General features: G+C 45.9%; 1 protein-coding gene across 1 annotated transcript in view; it reads right to left on the reverse strand.

Moving 5' to 3' along the window:
- The window catches only part of LOC144511705 (Fc receptor-like protein 5), a 67,106-nt gene that overhangs the window by 23,132 nt on the left and 23,884 nt on the right, over positions 1–20,090 (reverse strand). Inside the window, exons 4-8 of the mRNA XM_078241931.1 lie at positions 19,326–19,649; positions 17,931–18,239; positions 16,874–17,142; positions 8,007–8,016; positions 4,792–4,875 (exon numbers count right to left, since the gene is read on the reverse strand). Of these exons, the coding sequence (XP_078098057.1) occupies positions 4,792–4,875; positions 8,007–8,016; positions 16,874–17,142; positions 17,931–18,239; positions 19,326–19,649 (996 nt within the window). The remainder of the gene's footprint in view (positions 1–4,791; positions 4,876–8,006; positions 8,017–16,873; positions 17,143–17,930; positions 18,240–19,325; positions 19,650–20,090) is intronic.

The raw sequence follows: 20,090 nt of genomic DNA on the forward strand, positions 1-20,090 counted from the left end.
TGAGAGCAGGTATTGCCTCAAGTCGTCACTCATGAATGACGAGCCCCTATCACTGTGGACATAGCTGGGGTAACCGAACAGGGTGAAAAGATCCCGTAATGCTTTGATAACCGTGGCAGTGGTCGTATCAGAACAGGGAATGACAAAAGGGAATCGTGAGTACTCGTCAATCACATTGAGGAAGTACACGTTCCGATCTGTCGAAGGAAGGGGGCCCTTGAAGTCCACACTCAGTCTTTCGAAAGGGCGTGTGGCTTTAATGAGGTGTGCCCTGTCAGGTCGGTAGAAGTGCGGTTTGCATTCAGCACATACCTGGCAGCTTCGGGTTATTGACCTGACATCCTCCACTGAGTAGGGTAGATTCCGGGCCTTTACGAAATGGAAGAGCCGAGTGACCTCCGGATGGCAGAGATCATTGCGGAGGGCCTGTAATCGATTCTCCTGCACACTTGCACATGTTGCACGCGACAGGGCATCTGAGGGCTCATTGAGTTTCCCTGGACGGTACATGATATCATAATTGTAGGTGGAGAGTTCGATTCTCCACCTCAAGATTTTATCATTTTTGATCTTACCCCATAACGTGTTGTTGAATATGAACGCCACGGACCGCTGGTCCGTGAGCAAGGTGAATCGTTTTCCCGCCAAGTAATGGCGCCAATACCGAACGGCCTCCACAATGGCCTGAGCCTCTTTTTCCACTGCAGAGTGCCGAATTTCGGGGCCTTGGAGGGTGCGAGAGAAAAAAGCGACGGGCCTGCCCGCCTGGTTAAGTGTGGCGGCCAGGGCGAAATCAGATGCATCACTCTCCACCTGAAAGGGGATGGACTCATCAACGGCGTGCATCGTGGCTTTCGCAATGTCGGCTTTTATCCCTTCAAAAGCTAAGCGAGCCTCTGTTGCTAGGGGAAAGGAGGTAGACTTGATGAGCGGACGGGCTTTGTCTGCATAATTGGGAACCCACTGTGCATAGTATGAGAAGAAGCCTAAGCATCTTCTCAGTGCTTTGATGCTAGTGGGCAGGGGAAGTTCCAGGAGGGGACGCATACGGTCTGGATCAGGGCCAAGGACCCCGTTTTCCACCACGTATCCGAAAATTGCTAGGCGGCGCTTGCGAAATACGCACTTCTCCCTGTTGTAGGTCAGATTCAGGCGAGACGCAGTGCGTAAAAATCTAAGGAGGTTGGCATCGTGGTCCTGCTGGTCATGGCCGCAGATAGTGACATTATCCAGGTACGGGAAGGTAGCCCGCAGCCCGTTCTGGTCCACCATTCAGCCCATTGCATGCTGGAAGACCGAGACCCCATTCGTGACGCCAAAGGGAACCCTTAAAAAGTGATAAAGACAACCATCCGTCTCAAAGGCCGTGTATTTTTGGTCCTCTGGATGAATGGGGAGCTGGTGGTAAGCTGACTTCAAGTCAATGGTGGAGAACACCCGGTACTGCGCAATCTGGTTGACCATGTCAGATATGCGCGGGAGAGGATACGCATCCAGCTGCGTATATCTATTAATGGTCTGACTATAGTCTATGACCATCCAGGGTTTGTTTCCAGTTTTAACCACCACTACTTGCGCTGTCCATGGACTAGAGCTAGGTTGGATGATCCCTTCCCTGAGGAGCCGCTGAACTTCAGATCGAATAAAGATCCGATCCTCAGCGCTGTAACACCTGCTCTTGGTTGCGATGGGCTTGCAGCCTGGCACAAGATTCTCGAATAAAGATGGTGGGGTGATTCTGAGTGTCGAGAGGCTACACGTGGAGCGCGCTGGGCAATTTGGAGGCTGCTGTGCTTCCACTGAAAGTGGAGGGAGTGGTCCATTGTACTGCAGGGTTACACGCCTCAGGTGGACCATAAAGTCTAGTCCCAGGAGCATCGGAGCGCAAAGGTGCGGTAACGCAAGGAGCCTGAAGTTCTCGTAAACTGTGCCCCGCACCGTTAGGTTGACCACGCAGCTCCCTAGCACGGTAACAGACCGGGACCTCGACGCCATCGAAATTGTCTGTCTGACAGTCCGTACTCGGAGACCGCACCGTTTCACGGTGTCAGGGTGAATGAAGCTCTCCGTGCTCCCGCTGTCAAACAAACAATGAATTTGGCGTCCATTTACCTCTATGCCCATCATGGACTTGTCGAGTCTGTGAGGCTTGGCCTGGTCCAGGATGATTGACGCCACCATTGGGTCTTGGGTGCCACTGCAGGCAGCTGAGATGGTTGATGATGATGACCCCTGCTGGTCGTCCGCAGTCGGTGCCGACCAAAATGGCTGCGCCCATGGATCGCACGTGGTCGGTGGCGCTAAAAGTGGCGGCCCCTGCAGGTCGCACATGTCTTGCATCTCCGTCGTCAGGAATGGCGGCGCTCTGGAATCGCACATGGTGGAAGACCTCGAAGACGCTGGAGACAAGGAGGCAGGCTCAGGAGAATCACACGCCGCACTGCTATGTTTGGAGAGTGATTTGGTCCTGCAGACTTTGGCATAATGCCCTTTCTTTCCACACGCGGAGCACAATAGCGTTCTAGCTGGACATCGCTGCCGAGGGTGTTTCGCCAATCCACAGAAGTAACACCGTGGGCCTCCTGGAGCTGCCGCCGTCGTCAGGTCCGAGGTTGGAAACACAATCGTGCAGTTTTTCGGAGCCTCTGGGTAGAGTTGAGTCGGTGGCTGTACTTGCCACGATGTTCCCACGTGGTCGGTGGGGTACGTTTCTAGACTTCTGGAGACTGTCTCCATAGCGTCGGCCAATTCTACTGTCTTAGCGAGGTCTAGATTACCTTGCTCTAGCAGCCGTGGTCAACACAGAAACAGTTTGCTAATCCAAAGATGTGCAGGTTAGGTTGATTGGCCATGCTAAAAATTGTCCCTTAGAGTCCTGAGATGCGTAGGTTAGAGGGATTAGTGGGTAAATGTGCAGGGATATGGGGATAGGGCCTGGGTGGGATTGTGGTCGGTGCAGACTCGATGGGCCGAATGGCCTCCTTCTGCACTGTAGGGTTTCTATGATTTCTAATGCCCATCAAACGTTTACTAAAGTTGTTCAAAGAACTGAGGAGATTAAAAGGGACATTAAACTTATCAAAGTCATCAACTAGTGGGATGATTAATGAAGCAGGGGTACAAATATGCACCTCCATTCATGGATTTGTCTCATGTTACCTGTCCAGTGAGACGTGACCTGATACTTTCTGTGTTGACCAAATAAGGATCGTTGTTTGGATGGGTGCAAGATAGACCAGAGCCGCTGATTACTGCCTTACACCATATATGGTGAAGCTACGTGATTTACACGCAACTTGGTATTAACATTTGGGAGTTATTTATGAGTAACACCATTGGCTCTCACTGAACATTGTGATTAGTTCCCAGTGGTATCATTGGTTGAGTGTCAGAGAATTTTCTGGAAGGATGTGCAAAGTTTGAGATAAAAAGAGGAACTTTGAGTCATTTCCTCAGCAGAAACTCAAAAATGAGTGAAGTAGAGGGGTGGCCCAGTGGCACCGTAGTTAGCACTCCTGCCTCACAGCGTCAGAGCCCTGGGTTCAATTCTGGTCTCGGGTCACTGCCTGTGTGGAGTCCGCAAGTTCTCCCCGTGTCTGCATGGGTTTCCTCCGGGTGCTCCGGTTTCTTCCCACAGTCCAAAGATGTGTGGGTTAGGTTGATTGGCCATGCAAAATTGACCCTGGTATTGGGGTGATAAGCAGGGTAAATATGTTGGGTTACAGGAATGGGGCCTGGGTGGGATTGTGGCTGGTGCAGGCTTGATGGGCTGAATGGCCTCCTCTACACTGTAGGGATTCTATGATTCTAGAGGTTCAGAGAAGATGGGACTGGGAGATTGACATTGCTTTCTAGAAAATAGATCGATTGTAAATGGTGGAGAGTTGATAATGTTGATCAAAAACTCCATTGCAGTGTAGTATTAGATAATGTTAAAATGGGCAGGAGTGAAAAGTGAAACCTAGTTTAATAAAGTTAATGAATTGAAAGAAAAAGAGTGGGAACATGAATATGAACCAATTGTCTACTATAGAGAAACATTGTCTCTGACAGAATCTCATGAAATCATTATCATCAACTGTATGTGAAACAACAGAAACAGTTGCAAACGAGAGCCATGTTCTGTTTGTAGGATTATTATCACTGCAGTTTTCAGATTGTATTGCACAACAGATAACATTTCAGTTACCAATTAAAAACAGCTTCTATTTTTAAAATGATGCTTCCGAGATTTTAAAAAATTAAATTATCCTTAATTTCCCATCCACAATTAATAATGCAGTTTACTTTATTTGGTGAATGTATGCATGTTGTGCTAATACACAAACGAGGAGATACAATGCATCATAAATATTATTCATTTATATTTGCTAAGTATTTTGTGCCATTCGACTCAAGAGACTTCCCAAATCTAGAGATACATGAGGCAGACAAAGCAAATGTGTGTGTCTGTTTCCAATAGCTTGTCCTTCCTGAACCTGGTCACAAGCCTGAAGTCAGAGACTATAGCATGAGGGACATCACTCCACATCAAGACATTGCTGTCTGAGTATCTCTCCCTCTTACCGCCTGCCTTCAGCGCGTTGGTGCAATTTGCAACCTTGTTAGAATCCACCTTCCATTCCCATCAAGAGCAGGAGCGGGTCTAGAACCTGGAACTTCTGGCTTATGTACAGAGACTCTACTCACTGCAACACAAAACCGCCTTCTGCGTCGTTACACATCTCCAAATATTTAAACGTCTCTGCCGTATAACCTGTGGACTAGAGTTAAACTAACACTGTTACTCACCGGGCAGAGAGCAAATGAGGAGAATCAAAATCCACATCGTTGCGTTGGAGATCAGATCAGTGTTTGTCGTCAGTCCCCCAGCTCCTGTGTCTCACGCTGAAATAGGTTTTGAATATAAGTTGTCGAAGGAATTTAAAAAGGGGAAGAAGACAGCAGGAAGTTATGTCATGAAAGCTCAGTAATCCAGATGATGAAATCTGGCCCGTAAGATCTTGAACTTCTGTTAGTCACCTCTAACAAAAGAACTACACCAGCTTGCATTGAAAGAATATAAAATTCTGAACAATAAAACAATGTTAAAAAGTTAGAACAGATGGACAATAATGAACAAGCTAATTATTTCCAATGAATTAGGAGGCAAGTTAGAGCCACCCCCCTCCTATTGAGATTGAATCTCTGGTGATGCTAGTGTACCTTCAAGAAATGTTTTTTTTCAATCGTGTTCCCTGCAGTTGTAAGCAGGCCTTTAGGTTTCATTGTTGATGGGCTGTCTGCGAGAAGTCCTTTTATTGCTGCTGCGATGGCTTATTTTTACTCTGGGCCTTGGGTACTTTCTGGGATTTGTTTTATGGCCCTGCAGTGTTAGGAGGAAGACTGATTGGCAGGTCATGTGTTTTGGACAGTTTTTTTTCCTAGTGAATTCAAAGGTTAAAGTCAAAGTTTATTTATGAGTCAGAAGGAGGCTTACATTAACACTGCAATGAAGTTACTTTGAAATTCCCCTAGTCGCCACATTCATTTTCAGTTTGGCTGCTGACTGCAGCTTTAGTTTAGAAGGGAGTGGACATCACACTGAAAAGCAGTGCTTCTCTCTCTCACCCTGGTATTGGAAATTCTGCTGGCTAGCTGGAAGCAAGGTTTCTTGCCTTCCTGGAGTGAAAGTTCTGCTGTTGGTGTTTTTGTTGGCGAGTATCTAGAGTCTCCCTCTCTCCCTGGTGTTTTGGGAAGCTGTTCTAACTTCAAGCTTGTTGTGTGTGTGTCTCAAGTGAACTGCAGCATCCAACCAAAGGACGAAATTCCAACATCATGTGAGCATTTGTATTTTTAAACCTGTGGCAAGGTCTTTGTAAAGGGAAGTTTGATTGGAACATTTCATACATTTATTAAGGATTATACAATATCATGGTTGTCTTTTTTTCTTGTTTGTAATTGGTAAAAGTTATTGGTAATTTTCTTTTTATACATGTTAACTGTATTCTTAAATGAACTTTGTTTGATTAAAGTGGTTCAGTTGACTCATACCAGAAGTGAAGAATCTCATGCTCACCCTAGCCAGATTCAAATTGCAAAACTTATGATGCAGGCAGACTCCATAACACACTTTGGAGTTTCTGACTTGAATTATAACAGTCTGCTGACGTTACCTGGAGACTGACCCAGCAACAACCTGATGTGTTCTGTGCTGGGAAATGTGTCTGGTACCCCAAATAAACTCCACTGGAACATGTGGACGCTTTTGGGAATTCAAAGCCCTTACCTCTGTCTAGAACCTACACCCTCTGCTGCCATAACAACAGAGAATCAGGAGTAGAGTTTGGAATGCCTCTCTGGAGCCTGTACTTGTTTCTTGATCCTGATTTATTGGAATCATTGATCTCTCTGTTGCTCCTCCCTCATTCTACTCTATCTCAAAACGAGTCTGTTGGTGTCTTTCATTACCCCAGTTCCGAGAAGGGTCTGAGAAGCTTAAATTTGTGTTTTATTCTCCTTGAACCTGTCCCTTTTCTGTGGCTGTGCTCAGATCATGTTGTGTCGAATATTGATTCAAAGGTACTTGGATTGGAGGATCTGTTCTAACGTCTTTGTTATTCAGGGGTTTGAACAGTTGTTTGAGTGAGATTGAATGTTCTGTATCAGATAATTTGCAGTAAATTTGGAAATATCCAGGTCTGATGTGCAGAAAGAGGATAACAATGATTAAATCTGAGTGACGGTTTAAGCTGCTTCTCCATTTTCACCAACAGTCACATATTTCACCGGCTGATGGGGAGTTGTTTCCAAATCGTTTCTTGAGTCCTGTCCAGTTCTAGGTGAGGAACACACGGGGACTCTGTTAAAGTGAATGTGCCAGAGACTGAAGTGGTGCTCAGTGTGAGAACATTCTAGCAGCAGATCCTGGGGGAGTCACTGGGAGACAGCATCATTCTGGGTCTGGTCATCAATCCCCAGCTTTAGTTTGTGTCAACCTGTGTCAAAATGATTCGTTGTGTCGACCCCCTAAAACATTCTCAGCCACCCTCAGGTTGTAATCCCCTGATCTCGGGCACTGACAAATCATTGTGCAAGTGTTGAGCCGAAGATTCACATCTCTCCTTCAGACAGAGTGCTGAGGATGTTGATTAGATTCACAGCTTGAAGCAGCTAATTCGGTTTTTGTTAACAACTCGATGAACTTTTGGGGTTAAAAGGATCAAGGGATGTGGGGGAAGGGAGGGATCAGGATATTGAATTTGATGATCAGCCATGATCAAAATGAATGGCAGAGCAGGCTTGAAGGGCCGAATGGCCTCCTCCTGCTTCTAGTTTCTATGTTACATCTGACCAAATAGTTCAAGTTCCGTAAAGTGTGAAAATGTCTGTGTCTGTGTCAAAAACCACATTCTGGTGGTTGTGAACTGAGCTGTTTTTTAAATGTCTGTTCCTCTGACACGAACAATGACAAGGCAAGGTCCTGCTGTGGAATTCCTCCCCCACTGGGATGTTGATCCTATTTGATCTGGAATGGTTCAGTGATCCACCCACAATCTGTAGATCAGCCTGACCCAGGGGTTTACCTTCCCAGGAATTGTGCTCGGTGGGCGGGCGCTGGGTTAATGATGGTGACATGAGCTCTCAAAATTCCACCCTCACCTTCCTCTACAATGGAGGTCTCAGCTGAATATTACCGTCGCTGTCTGTGCCAGCTTCATGCTGCCTATTGGGTCCAGTTACCCTTACAACAGATGGCACAGCCCTCTATCTGCCTCCTGTTGACAGTTGCTGCCAGGAGGGGGTTACGACGGGTGGAATTTTCCCTTCTGGAGTCGAAGGCTGGAAGTTTCTGGCATTATCAAGGTGGGAATCATCGGCGGAGATTCAAAGGTCAAGGCTAATGCCAAGGGAACTAAATATAAACTTCCGTGTTTTCTATCTACATATCACACATCAGAACATCGGTCCAGTCAGGTTTTTTTAATTGTGTTTTTGTGAATGTGAGCTGAGAATGATGTCCTCACCTTTGGAAACCTGAGAAAACAATGAGAAGCAAACAGCTTTGTTCCCTATTTCTGAATGTTATTTAGCCATGTGCAAGCTTTTGGGAAGCTTCTGTAACATCCTGAGTGTAACAGTTCATGAACAATTTCATTGAGTCCTGAGAAAACTGCCACCCAATTCCAGAAAGGTCCATCAATGTTCCCGAGCTGCAGGAACTACAGCCTCATTTCCCAGCACAGTTTAACTGATGACGGTTTCAGGATTTTTGGGAATCGATGGAGATCAATCCATCCATTTTCACTCAGCTTTGGCCTTTCCTTTTGTTTATGATTCAGAAGACTTCATCCAGCTCAGTAGCGCCTCCCTCTGGGGTAAGTGACTCATGGTGCGATTCCTATGAAGCCTGTACACCTGTTCACTGTTTCTCCATCTGTATCACATGGACCATGATGTTTGCCTATAACAAGCCCTGTAACAATGCAAATCCCCTTCTCCCAATCGCAAACACAACCCTTCATTTAGTACCTAACACCTATTGTACATTCACACGTTTCTGTCACACATCAGCCTTGAGAGCAGCAACACATTTTTCTCGGGGTTAAACCACCATGAGGTGCAACAAGCTTGAAAACATTTTTTTCAGAGTTCAGCTGTTGGTCGTCAAACATCAACTTATTTGAGGAGAGAATGCATTGTGGTTAAACTGAGTTTCTGTTCATTTAGGATGGAACATTCACTCGCAGCATTCTATATCAAACAAAACCTTTTCAACTATTGAAACCAAGAAGAAAATCAGGTCTCGAACAGCAATCTGTTACATATGGAGAAAGGAATTGAATTCTCTGTTACAATACAGTGAGGGGTGGGGTGGTGCTGTGGGGATGTGGGGAAGTTGCTGCCGTAAAGAGAGAGGAATGCTGGGAATTCAACCCCAGATACATCAACCCCCACACAGATAGACATCAAGGCAAGAGCTCCTGTATAAGCCCCATTCACACTGTGCTATCAGTAATAGTCTGAGTCTTGGGTTTAGTCATGATGTGGAGATGCCGGCGTTGGACTGGGGTAAGCACAGTAAGAAGCCTCACAACACCAGGTTAAAGTCCAACAGGTTTATTTGGTAGCAAATACCATAAGCTTTCGGAGCTTGCTGCTCCTTCGTCAGATGGATCAATTGATGGTTAATTGATGGTCACAGAGACCACTCCATCTGCGCACTGAGAGTCTGAGGGAGAGAGAGGCCAAATTCACTCCTGAACCTGTCAGACCCCATTACACATTCAATATCCCAATAAAGTATCGGTCCCTCCCTGAATCCGAGTACAATTGGTAACAGATGCTAAGGTTCCAGGTGGATTCAGTTGAAAAGTATTGTTGCCAACTCAGCAACTGGGAATCTCTATTGGATTCTGATATGTTGAGTAGAATTACCAGTTAATTGACAGCCTCCATTTAAATCCAGCAATGACCATTTCAAAACCAGATCCTGCCAGTCCAGGGGCAGTTTGATCTTAAAATGGTCTGGCTTGGTTTTTCCCCTCTGGGTAGGGTTGCATAAAGAAGCAATAATTTGCATTCATATAGCAATTTTAACCGAGTAAAACTGGCAGAAACATTTTGGATGAGCTTAATTTGATGCAGGGTGGAAGGTGCAAGGCACAGGATGGTATTGGAACAGTCGAGTGTGGAGGTACCTACAGTGCAGATGAGGACTCTGTTGGACAGGGAGGTAGAACAAGTCTGTTTTTTTCCTTATTCAAACCAGTGTGTCTCCTATTCTGCTGTTATAAATGTTACATTGTCCCATCCCTGGCAAATGTGGAACATATCATTGGAGCGATTGGTTTCCTATGAATGAAAAATTCATGTTGCCTGTTCCTGACAGAATTAGTTAGTCTTTAAATTGACACAGATTAAGAGGAGAATATGAACTAAGAAGTGTAGACATTTAATCAGCAAACAGATCAGTTATTGTCCAGATGTAGATATACAACTTGAAAGTCCCAGCCATTGTTTAGGTTTTTGATTCCTCCACTAATTTACTGGCCAAAATAATTTAATAACATAAAACACGTTATTATGTCGACTTGTTAAAAAAAATGTTCAAAGTCGGATGAATCATGAATTTTTGACCAGGATGCAAAATGGATCTCAGTTCACAGAGAGAAGGCTCTGGGTGAAAGGAAACTATGATTGAGTAACTGGGAGGAGGACTCAATTCCAAATTGAGGATACAACTACTCAACGTCCTGTGACATGGGGCCGTGTATTTCCCATGACATAGTTGGCGATGAGTGATCCTGGTGAATGACACATTGTTTAAACATTGACCTGAATTTTACGCTCTGGAAGTGGGTGTGTGGTGGTCCAGATCATCCCAGAAATGGCACGCGGTTACATTTGGAGGGCAACACCATCGCGTCATCTCTCAATGTTTTGTTCAGCTGGCACTTGCAGAATTTGGAAAAGTATTGTCACAATTAAAGGGGTGCGGAGCCAATGTTGAGGACACCCAGGGCAACTCCCTCCCGCTGTGCCGCTGCCGCCTCTGCTGGGTCTGCCCGCTGGTGAGACGGGCATACCCAGGGGTGGTGACGGCGATCATAGGGACTTACATTTGTGAGTGCGATATGTCGGTGGTTCCCCATTGCTGGCAGTTGGGTTGGAGGCAGCTGGCTGACTCTGATGCCCTGTAGACCTCAATTACCTTTGGAGCCTTTCTCTGGCCGGTGGAGTCTGTGCAAGCCCCAACTGGGTGGGAGATTCCACTGCCACAGCTGGGCACTGCTCAGTAACAGTGTTCCAATTAGACATGACAGGCACTGGCAACAGGTTGGAGGAGATGCTGCCATCATCCACATCACCCTGAGAGGAGATTGCAGGTGTGAACTACAGACAGCCCATCCACCAACATGAGATTGATTTGAACTCCCCAAACCACCATCAACTGATGGGCAGCTAACAGAGTTACTTGGTGCCTCATTCATTAGTTACAATCTGCCAGTGCCATGAACTAAATCCAGAAGGGAAACTTGGCAAGCTACCACAACTATTTTCTTTTTGCCTTTTATCACAAGAAGATACATGCACGGAAGATAGAAGCCAGAAATTCCAGTAGCTTCTAAATTCCAATAGCTTCACACGCTATTTTCCCAGCTCACCGTGCTGATCGGCAGGTGTGGCAAGGTATTTAAATGGCGCTCTTGTGAGGCCAAAGATAACGGCTGCTCTGTTCACAATGTTCAATTGTAATTTTGGATCATCCAGGACTGGCTGTTGGACGAGAAGCTGGAACGACTGTCCCACAGCACAGAGACAGTGGGGGAGACAAGAGAGGTGGAGCTCAGACAGGGGGCCAGGCTTCGTGCTTGAAACCGGGCTTGTAGACATTAGGAAACAGGGAAACTTTATCAAGTGTAGATTGCATTTGCTAACATAAAGGTAAAATCATAACATAATGAAGTTAAGGTAAAATCAGCTTTCCGAAGTAAAGGGAAATACATTCTTATTTAACAGTTTGTCTCCAATTCTATTGCTATACACGCACATTGTCCCAACCTTATTCAATGTGGAACATATCATTGGAGCGACTGGTTTCGAGTAAATGAAAAGATCATGTTGCCTATTTCTTACAAGATGTGTTAGTCTTTAAATTGACACAGACTAAGATAAGAACATAAAATGAGAAGTCTAGACATTGGGCGAGTCTTTCTGGCTGCGCTCGCCCCAAAAGTGGAAAATCTCACCCAAGGCCAATGTATTTTTGCATGGTCCACCCCCACGACTCTTCCCATGGCAGGCGAGAAGGGAAAATTCAGCCCATTGAGTGAGCAAATAGAGCAATTACTGTCCAGATTTATATTTACAACTTTTAGGTCGCAGCCACTAAATATTTGGTCAAATTTGTTTAATGACAAAAAACTTCTTATTGTGTACATTGATTAAAAGAAATGTTCAAAGCTGGATAAATAATTAATATTTGACCAGGATGCAAAATTCCACCAATGAGGATGTCAGCAGGGAATCTCCATTTTTCCATTTTGGTTCAACTTTGAGAATCGGGTTCATTGAGTGGCTGAAAAAGAAAATCATCAGATTCGTTGAGACTGGGAGAACAATGCATCAATTGACATTTCAGATTTGAACAGAATTCTGGAAGTGGCAGCAGATTGAGGCAAAGCTTGGGGCAGTTTTGAGATCACATTGATCACCCATTCCTGGGAAGAACTGTCATTTGTATCCCTCATGAAGACATGTAACATGACTTTCTCATGGGTAACTGATGTTTCCCTGTGGCTGTGATTAATTCTCTGCCAATAATAATGAAGACCTGTGCTCCAGAACTTGCCGCACCTCGAGGCAAGCTGTTCCAGTACAGCTACAACACTGGCATCTACCCGGCAATGTGGAAAATTGCTCAGGTAGGTCTCCATAAAAAGGAGGACAAATCCAACCTGGCCAATTATTGCCCCATCAGTCTAATCTCAATAATCAGTAAAGTGATGGAAGAAGTTATCAACAGCGCCAGCAAGAGGCATTTGCTCAGCAATAACCTGCTCTTGGATACTCAGTTTGGGTTCAGCCAGGGTCACTCAGTTCCTGACTCCATTACAGCCTTGGTTAAAACATGGACAAGAGCTGAATACTCTTGCAACTCGGCCAACATTGTCTACCTGATACGCTGCAGGAAAGGATGTCCTGAGGCACGGTACATTGGGGAAACCATGCAGACGCTACGACAACGGATGAATGAACACCGCTCGACAATCACCAGGCAAGACTGTTCTCTTCCTGTGGGGGACCACTTCAGCAGTCACGGGCATTCAGCCTCGGATCTTCAGGTAAGCGTTCTCCAAGGCGGCCTTCACTACACACGACAGCGCAGAGTCGCTGAGCAGAAACTGATAGCCAAGTTCCGCACACATGAGGACGGCCTAAACCGGGATGTTGGATTTATGTCACAGTATCAGTAACCCCCACAGCTTGCCTCCTGGGCTTGCAGAATCTCACTAGCTGTTCTGTCTGGAGACAATACACATCTCTTTACCCTGTGTTTAATGTTCACTCCACCCACATTGTCTGTACCTTTAAGACCTGGCTGGCTGTAGGATCGTAAGAAGTCTCACAACACCAGGTTAAAGTCCAACAGGTTTATTTTGGACTTTAACCTGGTGTTGTGAGACTTCTTACTGTGCTTACCCCAGTCCAACGCCGGCATCTCCACATCATGGCTGTAGGATTCGCATTCTAATCAGTATTCTGCAACTTGATTTTGTCTGTTTGCACTGTTTGAGAGCACATTTCCACTCCATCTGATGAAGGAGCAGCGCTCTGAAAGCTTATGGTATTTGCTACCAAATAAACCTGTTGGACTTTACCCTGGTGTTGTGAGACTTCTTACCAAGAGCTGAATGCCAGAGGTGAGGTGAGAGTGACTGCCCTTGAAGTCAAGGCAGCAATTGACCGAGTGTGGCATCAAGGAGCCTGAACAAAACCAGAGTGAATGGGACTCGGGGGAAAGCCCTCCACTGGTTGGAGTGATACCTGGCATAAAGGAAGGTGGTTGTTGTGGTTGGAGGTCAGCCATCTTAGCTCCAGGACATCACTACACGAGTTACGGAGGATTCTTGGCCCAATCATCTGCAGCTGCTTCAGCAATGACCTTCCTTCCAACATAAAGTCAGATGCTGGGATGTTTGCTGTTGACTGCACAATGTTCAGTACGATTTGCGACTCTTCAGATACTGAAGCCATCAACGTCCAATTGCAGCAAGATATGGACAATAGCCAGGCTTGGGCTGACAAGTAGCAAGTAGCATTTGTGCCACTTGGCTGGGGAAAGTACTAGGCAATGCTGGGAGCAATGTTGGGAGTTGGGGGCGGGGGTGGAGGTGGTACTGCATGGTGTTTGAGGTGGGGCGGTGTGGGGGGATGCAGGCATACCTGGGGAGTGAGGTTCCATCTTAACATTCATAAATCTAGCCAGGCTTTAAAAATAGCATTTCAATCTTTAGAAAACTATGTTGCTGTCAGGGTGAGCTCAATCACAGCCTGTCCTGCCGGAGTGACACCGTGGGACTCATTCCGAGCAATACGGTAGAACAAAGAGCAGTACAGCACAGGAACAGGCCCACCAAGTCTGTGCCGCCACAGATGCCTCTCTAATCTAATATTATCTTGCCTCTCCGTGGTCCATATCCCTCTATTCCCTGCCTTTTCATGTATGTATCCAGATGCCTCTTGAATGATGTTATAGAATCTGCTTCCACCACCTCCTCTGGCCGTGCATTCACCGCCCTTTGTGTGAAAAACCTCCCCCTTACATCTCCTTTAAAAAGCCACCATTGGTGCCGATGGCTTTGTTTATCCCTGTGGACATTGATTTCAATGCAACCTTTTCTTTACAATATCTGCGGTCAATGTTTTTAAAAATAATTGATGGAAAACTTGCAGAATGATTGTTGTAAAGTCCATAATCCTCACCTGAGATTTTCTCGTGTACCATGTGACCGAAATAACACAAATCACCAGGAGGGTAAAGAGCCCCCAGCGAATCACATTCCAGATGAAGGAACAGAGCAAACTGGAAGAAATACAGAATGATTTGAAGGGAATGAGGCAGCTTCGTGTTTGAAACATTAATCTCCTCTTTACACTGTGACCTATTGTAGCAGCATCGCACAGACAAGGCACGTTAGCTGGAGCAATCAACTAAAGTTTCACTGATCAACTTCATGATCATTAGATACAGATCAAATGGAGCTGGTTTCATTAACTTTCCTCAGTATATCTGGAATGCTGAGTAAAATCTTAGAAGTAAGAATGTTATGAATTGACTGGTCATTGGGACAGAAACATTGTCTGGTGCAACATAACATTGGTGAGATATCTGTTCAGTGAGTAAGAAACTTCCAATAACATCATCCCACACTGTTCCAAAGTAGAATCATATTCCACTCAATATTAACTCTGCTCCTCTCTCCACAGATGCTGCCGGACCTGCTGAGATATTCCAGCACTTTCTGTTTTTATCATCCCACAATTCCCTGGTGCACAGGAAATTCGGAACCAGCCCGAAGCAGACGGCCTTTAACCCTCTCAGTTTGGGAACAATGTATTAAACTGGGCAACTCAGAAGGAGAAGATGACAGTGAATGCAATGTTCCTGTCAGCGATACTCCAGAACACACCGGGTTAAGGGAATCTGGCATCGCTGGAGTGTGACAAACACAACTCCATGAGATTGGGTTCACGGTGAAGTGATTAACATGAATAATGAAAACTGCACCATCTAAGGTGTGGCAAACAGAGAAAGCTCACTTCTGAGTCTGAACTTCCACTAACAGAAGCAGCAACTTTGTTAGGAAGCTAACACAATAGCATTATGTAAACACAGCTGCCGGGTGGGATGGTGAACCCGGGTTGGGGGACCACAGGAATGCTGTTGGGGATTCAATATCTGGCAAAACCTGGAAGGCGCAGGCGACTTAATCAGATTCACGGCCATAGTGGGCGAGAACCTGATTTACATACATTTTAATATATTTCCATATCATTAAAGACCCCCCCCCTGCTGATATTGAGCCCTCGCTGTGTTTTCAAACCGGGGCAACGTGACATCACGTTGGCGCATTGTACAGCAGGTTCACCCAGATGTGATGGGGAACCCCCTTCCTGGGCAAGAGGGATATGGTCAGGCAGTGGCCTGGCAATGCCCTCTGGCACTCTCCCTTGGTGCAGGTTGGCACTACCAAGTTGGCACCATGCCACCCCAACATTGCCAACCTGGCAGTGCCAACTTGTACCAGTGGCAGTTCCGGGCTGGACCTCAGTGGGAGTCTGATGGGGGAGGGGTTATTCATTTACAAGTGAGGGTGGGCCGGAGCGGACAGGGGAGCTGGAGTAGCCGTTTGTGGGAAGGGGCTGGGTTTGTCGGCAATGGCTGTGTGGGTGGAGGGTTGGAGGGAAGGGCTCCAATGTTCGGGGGGGAAGGGGGGTGGTGCCAGCACTGACTGCTGGAGGGGGGGGAAGGGTCTGATATTCAGGGGAGGGGATTGGTGTCAGCACTGACTGCTGAGGGGTGATGTGGGGGGAGAATTGCTGGCTCATAATAAGAGGACTCTGATCGGGGTGTGGTGGGATTTGGGGGGAGCCCCTGAGAGCTCTGTGGTGGGGTGGGGGGGGAGGTTACATTTTGCTTTGATTGGGCCGCCATGTTTGTGTACTGTCAGCTCAGTGCAGCCAGGATTTGCGTATTGAGGCCCCGCCCCCTACATGACGATGTGAAGCACGCCCAGCTGTTTTTTTAGTGACAGAGTGTGGTAAGTTCTGGAGAGAAAGCCAACCTGCTTCGAGCCAGAACCAACAGTTTTCAGTCAGATTTCCCTAATATTGTGTTTTATGTTTACGGGGACTGTTTACAGATTCAGCTTTATTCTGGAGGCAGTCGGTGTGTCTGTAAAACATTTAGCTCAGATGCTGGGAGAGCAGGATAATGGCTCATTTTAGCCATGTAGGGGGAAAGCTAAGCAAAAAACGACAGTGTTGTTTCCGGCAAGAAAAATGACAGGTGTCTCTCCAGAGAAACAGATTAGTTTTCTGTGCAGATCTTTGACTGAGAGAGGAAACCGGAGCACACGGAGGAAACTCACATAGGTTCAAAGAACGTGCAGACTCCAGGCAGACAGTCACCCAAGGCCAGAATTGAACTTGGGTCCCTGGTGTTGCGAGGCAGCACTGCTAACCACAGTGCCTCTGTGTCACCTGTTGTCATAGCACTGTTACCTCAAAATCCTGGAATTTCTTACCACTCGCTTTCCGTCCTTGCCACATCAACACTGTTGATCTGTGTCACACAACTGCAATTCTCCCGTGATCTGTGGATCACTGACACTGTAACCGTTTCACTGGACTTTTCTCCCTGGTGATTTGAGGCTGTGCAGTAATATTGATGATGTTGCTGTGTGAAGGATTGACAATGTAGATCCAGTTTATTGGTGTCAGAGATCTTTGAATCTTCAGGCGGGGTCTTTTCATACCATGTGTACTGAATGGGAAGTGATCCCTGGACAGACTCACAGGAGACGGACACTGAGCCCCCAGAACATGAGGCATTTGGTGGTGATAGAAATCTAAGTTCAGGAACAGACACGGGTTCTGTAGAAAGGAACAATCATTGAGATACAGATTGAATAACCAAAAAATTAAATACTTTCATGTCACCAATATTTCTACATCTCATCCAGAGTATGAGGAGGAAGGGAGAGTGTTAGCGAGAGAGAGAGAGAGAGCTGGCAGTGGGAACTTGGCCGATTGCGAGTAGTATCTATTGATTGCTGTCTGGGATTTAATTGTGAGTACTGTTTAACACTATAACTGCAAGTACTGATTGAAGTCTAAATCTCATCCAAAGGGCATGAGCTGGGAGATAGAAGCTATCCGCTGGCAGCAACTGGAATAGTTAATTGGGGAAACTGGCCTTTTTGTACCGAGTCCCTTTGTTTATGAACATATAAATTCAGACATTCTCAGTGCAACCAGAACTGGAGTCTGCCTTCAACCGAGTGTGGAGGTTTAATGAGCTGAAGGAATTTACTACAGGGGAAGAAGTGAGCTGTTGGTGAGTATCTGGTGAGTATCCGGGAAGTGGTCAAGGTCGATTGTCCAAGCATCGGGAGCAAGGGTGGGGTCCTTGCCAACTTGTTAACCAGGAGAGCAGGTTCCAAGGTGCAATAAATCTGACGCCATCTCTCTGGATCATTACTCTGGGCCTCTGAATTACAATTCCTCCAACATGATCATTGTTCTAACTGCCCTCTCGCTGCCAGACTCTGCACTGCTGCGGAACCTCAGGATATCGGAGCTGTCAATGTCTCCTCCCAGATAAAGCACTGATCAGACATTTCAGTCGAGAGTAATAAAGATAATCACTGAGAACTATGTACCGTCAGATATTTGTAGCTTGACAGGAAATATTGAAAGGAGGCCGGGCTTATCAATACCACAGCTGTACCATCCTGCATCTCCTGAGCGAAGATCCTCCATAGTAACAACAAATAATCCTGGTGTCTTGTTATCTGTGATCGACATTCTCCCTCGCCGTCCATCTGGATCGTCTGATTTTACCAAACCAGAGCACTGACGACTCCAAGATTTCACATGTGACTGGGACAATTTGTCATAGTGACAATCTATAGTGATCGATCTTCCCAAAACTCCTGTTACTTTATTTTTTGCCCACAATACACTTGGAGCTGAAAAGACAACAGGTCAAAAACTGAAGTGAAAATAATTGCTTAATACAAACAGATATATTTCAATAGGATTTACCACTGTGTTCAGAGAAATCTCTCCAGTACATCTTCCAATGCAATTGGATACTTCCTTGTCTGAGATGTTAGAAACATTAATATAATGGCTGGAATTTTCCAGAAAGAGGCAAGTCGTCAGGTTAGGACTGAAAATTGATGAGTTTCTCTCCAGAAAGACAGCCAGCTTTTCCCACCAGACCTCCTGACTTTGTCAAAAAAATCAGGGGGAGTGGTTTGTGCTGTCACTTTGTCAGGACGGGGCCTGATTGAGCTGGCAAGGCCGTCTCCATAGAGATTGGGCACCATTTTTAAAGTTGATATTAAAGTTCCGTTGAAGAACCCTCCCCCCGCACCCCAATGCCCACAGACACCAGGAACCTCAGTGGACAAGGAGAAAACCCCTCACCTAGAGGGTAAATCTCCCCTCAACGTCCCACCACTCAAAGATCAGTGTTCTTCAACTACACCATGCAAACATTAGGGTAACCCTACACCAGCCTCTCTCCGCCAGCATCATGGCATTCCCACTCCCACCCTCTCAGCAACGACGACCAACCACCCCACCATTCACAGTCTCCACCCCAATGCATACACGGCCTCCCCACCCCCTCACAGCCCACAGGCATCAGGCCCCACCCCATGGACATCAGGACCCCCAGTAGACAAGGGGAACAGTATTCCAAAACATATCTGAGGAATTCTCCCCAGTCCTGGGGAAAGCTTATCTCTCAAACAGCAATTGTCAGACAGCAGATTGTCTGCTCATGATCACATTGCTCCTTGAGGGAGCTTATTGCTCACAAATTGGTGCTGAGCTTCCTACATCACAACAATGGCTCTGAATCAGTTCCAGCATTGACCAGAACGGACTTTAAAACTGTCCTGAAGTTGTGAAAAGTGCAAAATAAATGCAATTCTATTTTTATTCCAATTGCTTAAAACGAAGGAATGAACTAAACCCGTGAGCAATTCGGACTGACATTAATTTAAAAATTAGTTGTAGTTTTTGAAGCTTAAAGTGATATTTACCAATGCTGCTGATTTGTGTTAAATAACTGCAGTCATTCTCTGAAATGTGGATCACTGACACCGTAACCATTTCACTGGATTTTTCTCCCTGGTGATTTGAGGCTGTGCAGTAATATTGATGATGTTGCTGTGTGAAGGATTGACAATGTAGATCCAGTTTATTGGTGTCAGAGATCTTTGAATCTTCAGACGGGGCCTTTTCATACCATGTGTACTGAATGGGAAGTGATCCCTGGACAGACTCACAGGAGACGGACACTGAGCCCCCAGAACATGAGGCATTTGGTGGTGATAGAAATCTAAGTTCAGGAACAGACACGGGTTCTGTAGAAAGGAACAATCATTTAGATACAGATTGAATAACCAAAAAATTAAATATTTTCATGTTACCAATATATCATCCAGAGTATGAGGAGGAAGGGAGAGTGTTAGAGAGAGAGAGAGAGAGCTGGCAGTGGGAACTTGGCCGATTGCGGGTAGTATCTATTGATTGCTGTCTGGGATTTAATTGTGAGTACTGTTTAACACTTTAACTGCAAGTACTGATTGAAGTCTAAATCTCATCCAAAGGGCATGAGCTGGGAGATAGAAGCTTTCCGCTGGCAGCAACTGGAATAGTTAATTGGACAAACTGGCTTGAACTGGTCTTTTTGTACCGAGTCCCTTTGTTTTTGAACATATAAATTCAGACATTCTCAGTGCAACCAGCACTGGAGTCTGCCTTCAACCGAGTGTGGAGGTTTAATGAGCTGAAGGAATTTACTG

This window comes from Mustelus asterias, chromosome 25, assembly GCF_964213995.1.
Source record: "Mustelus asterias chromosome 25, sMusAst1.hap1.1, whole genome shotgun sequence".
NCBI classification, from domain to species: Eukaryota; Metazoa; Chordata; class Chondrichthyes; order Carcharhiniformes; family Triakidae; genus Mustelus; species Mustelus asterias.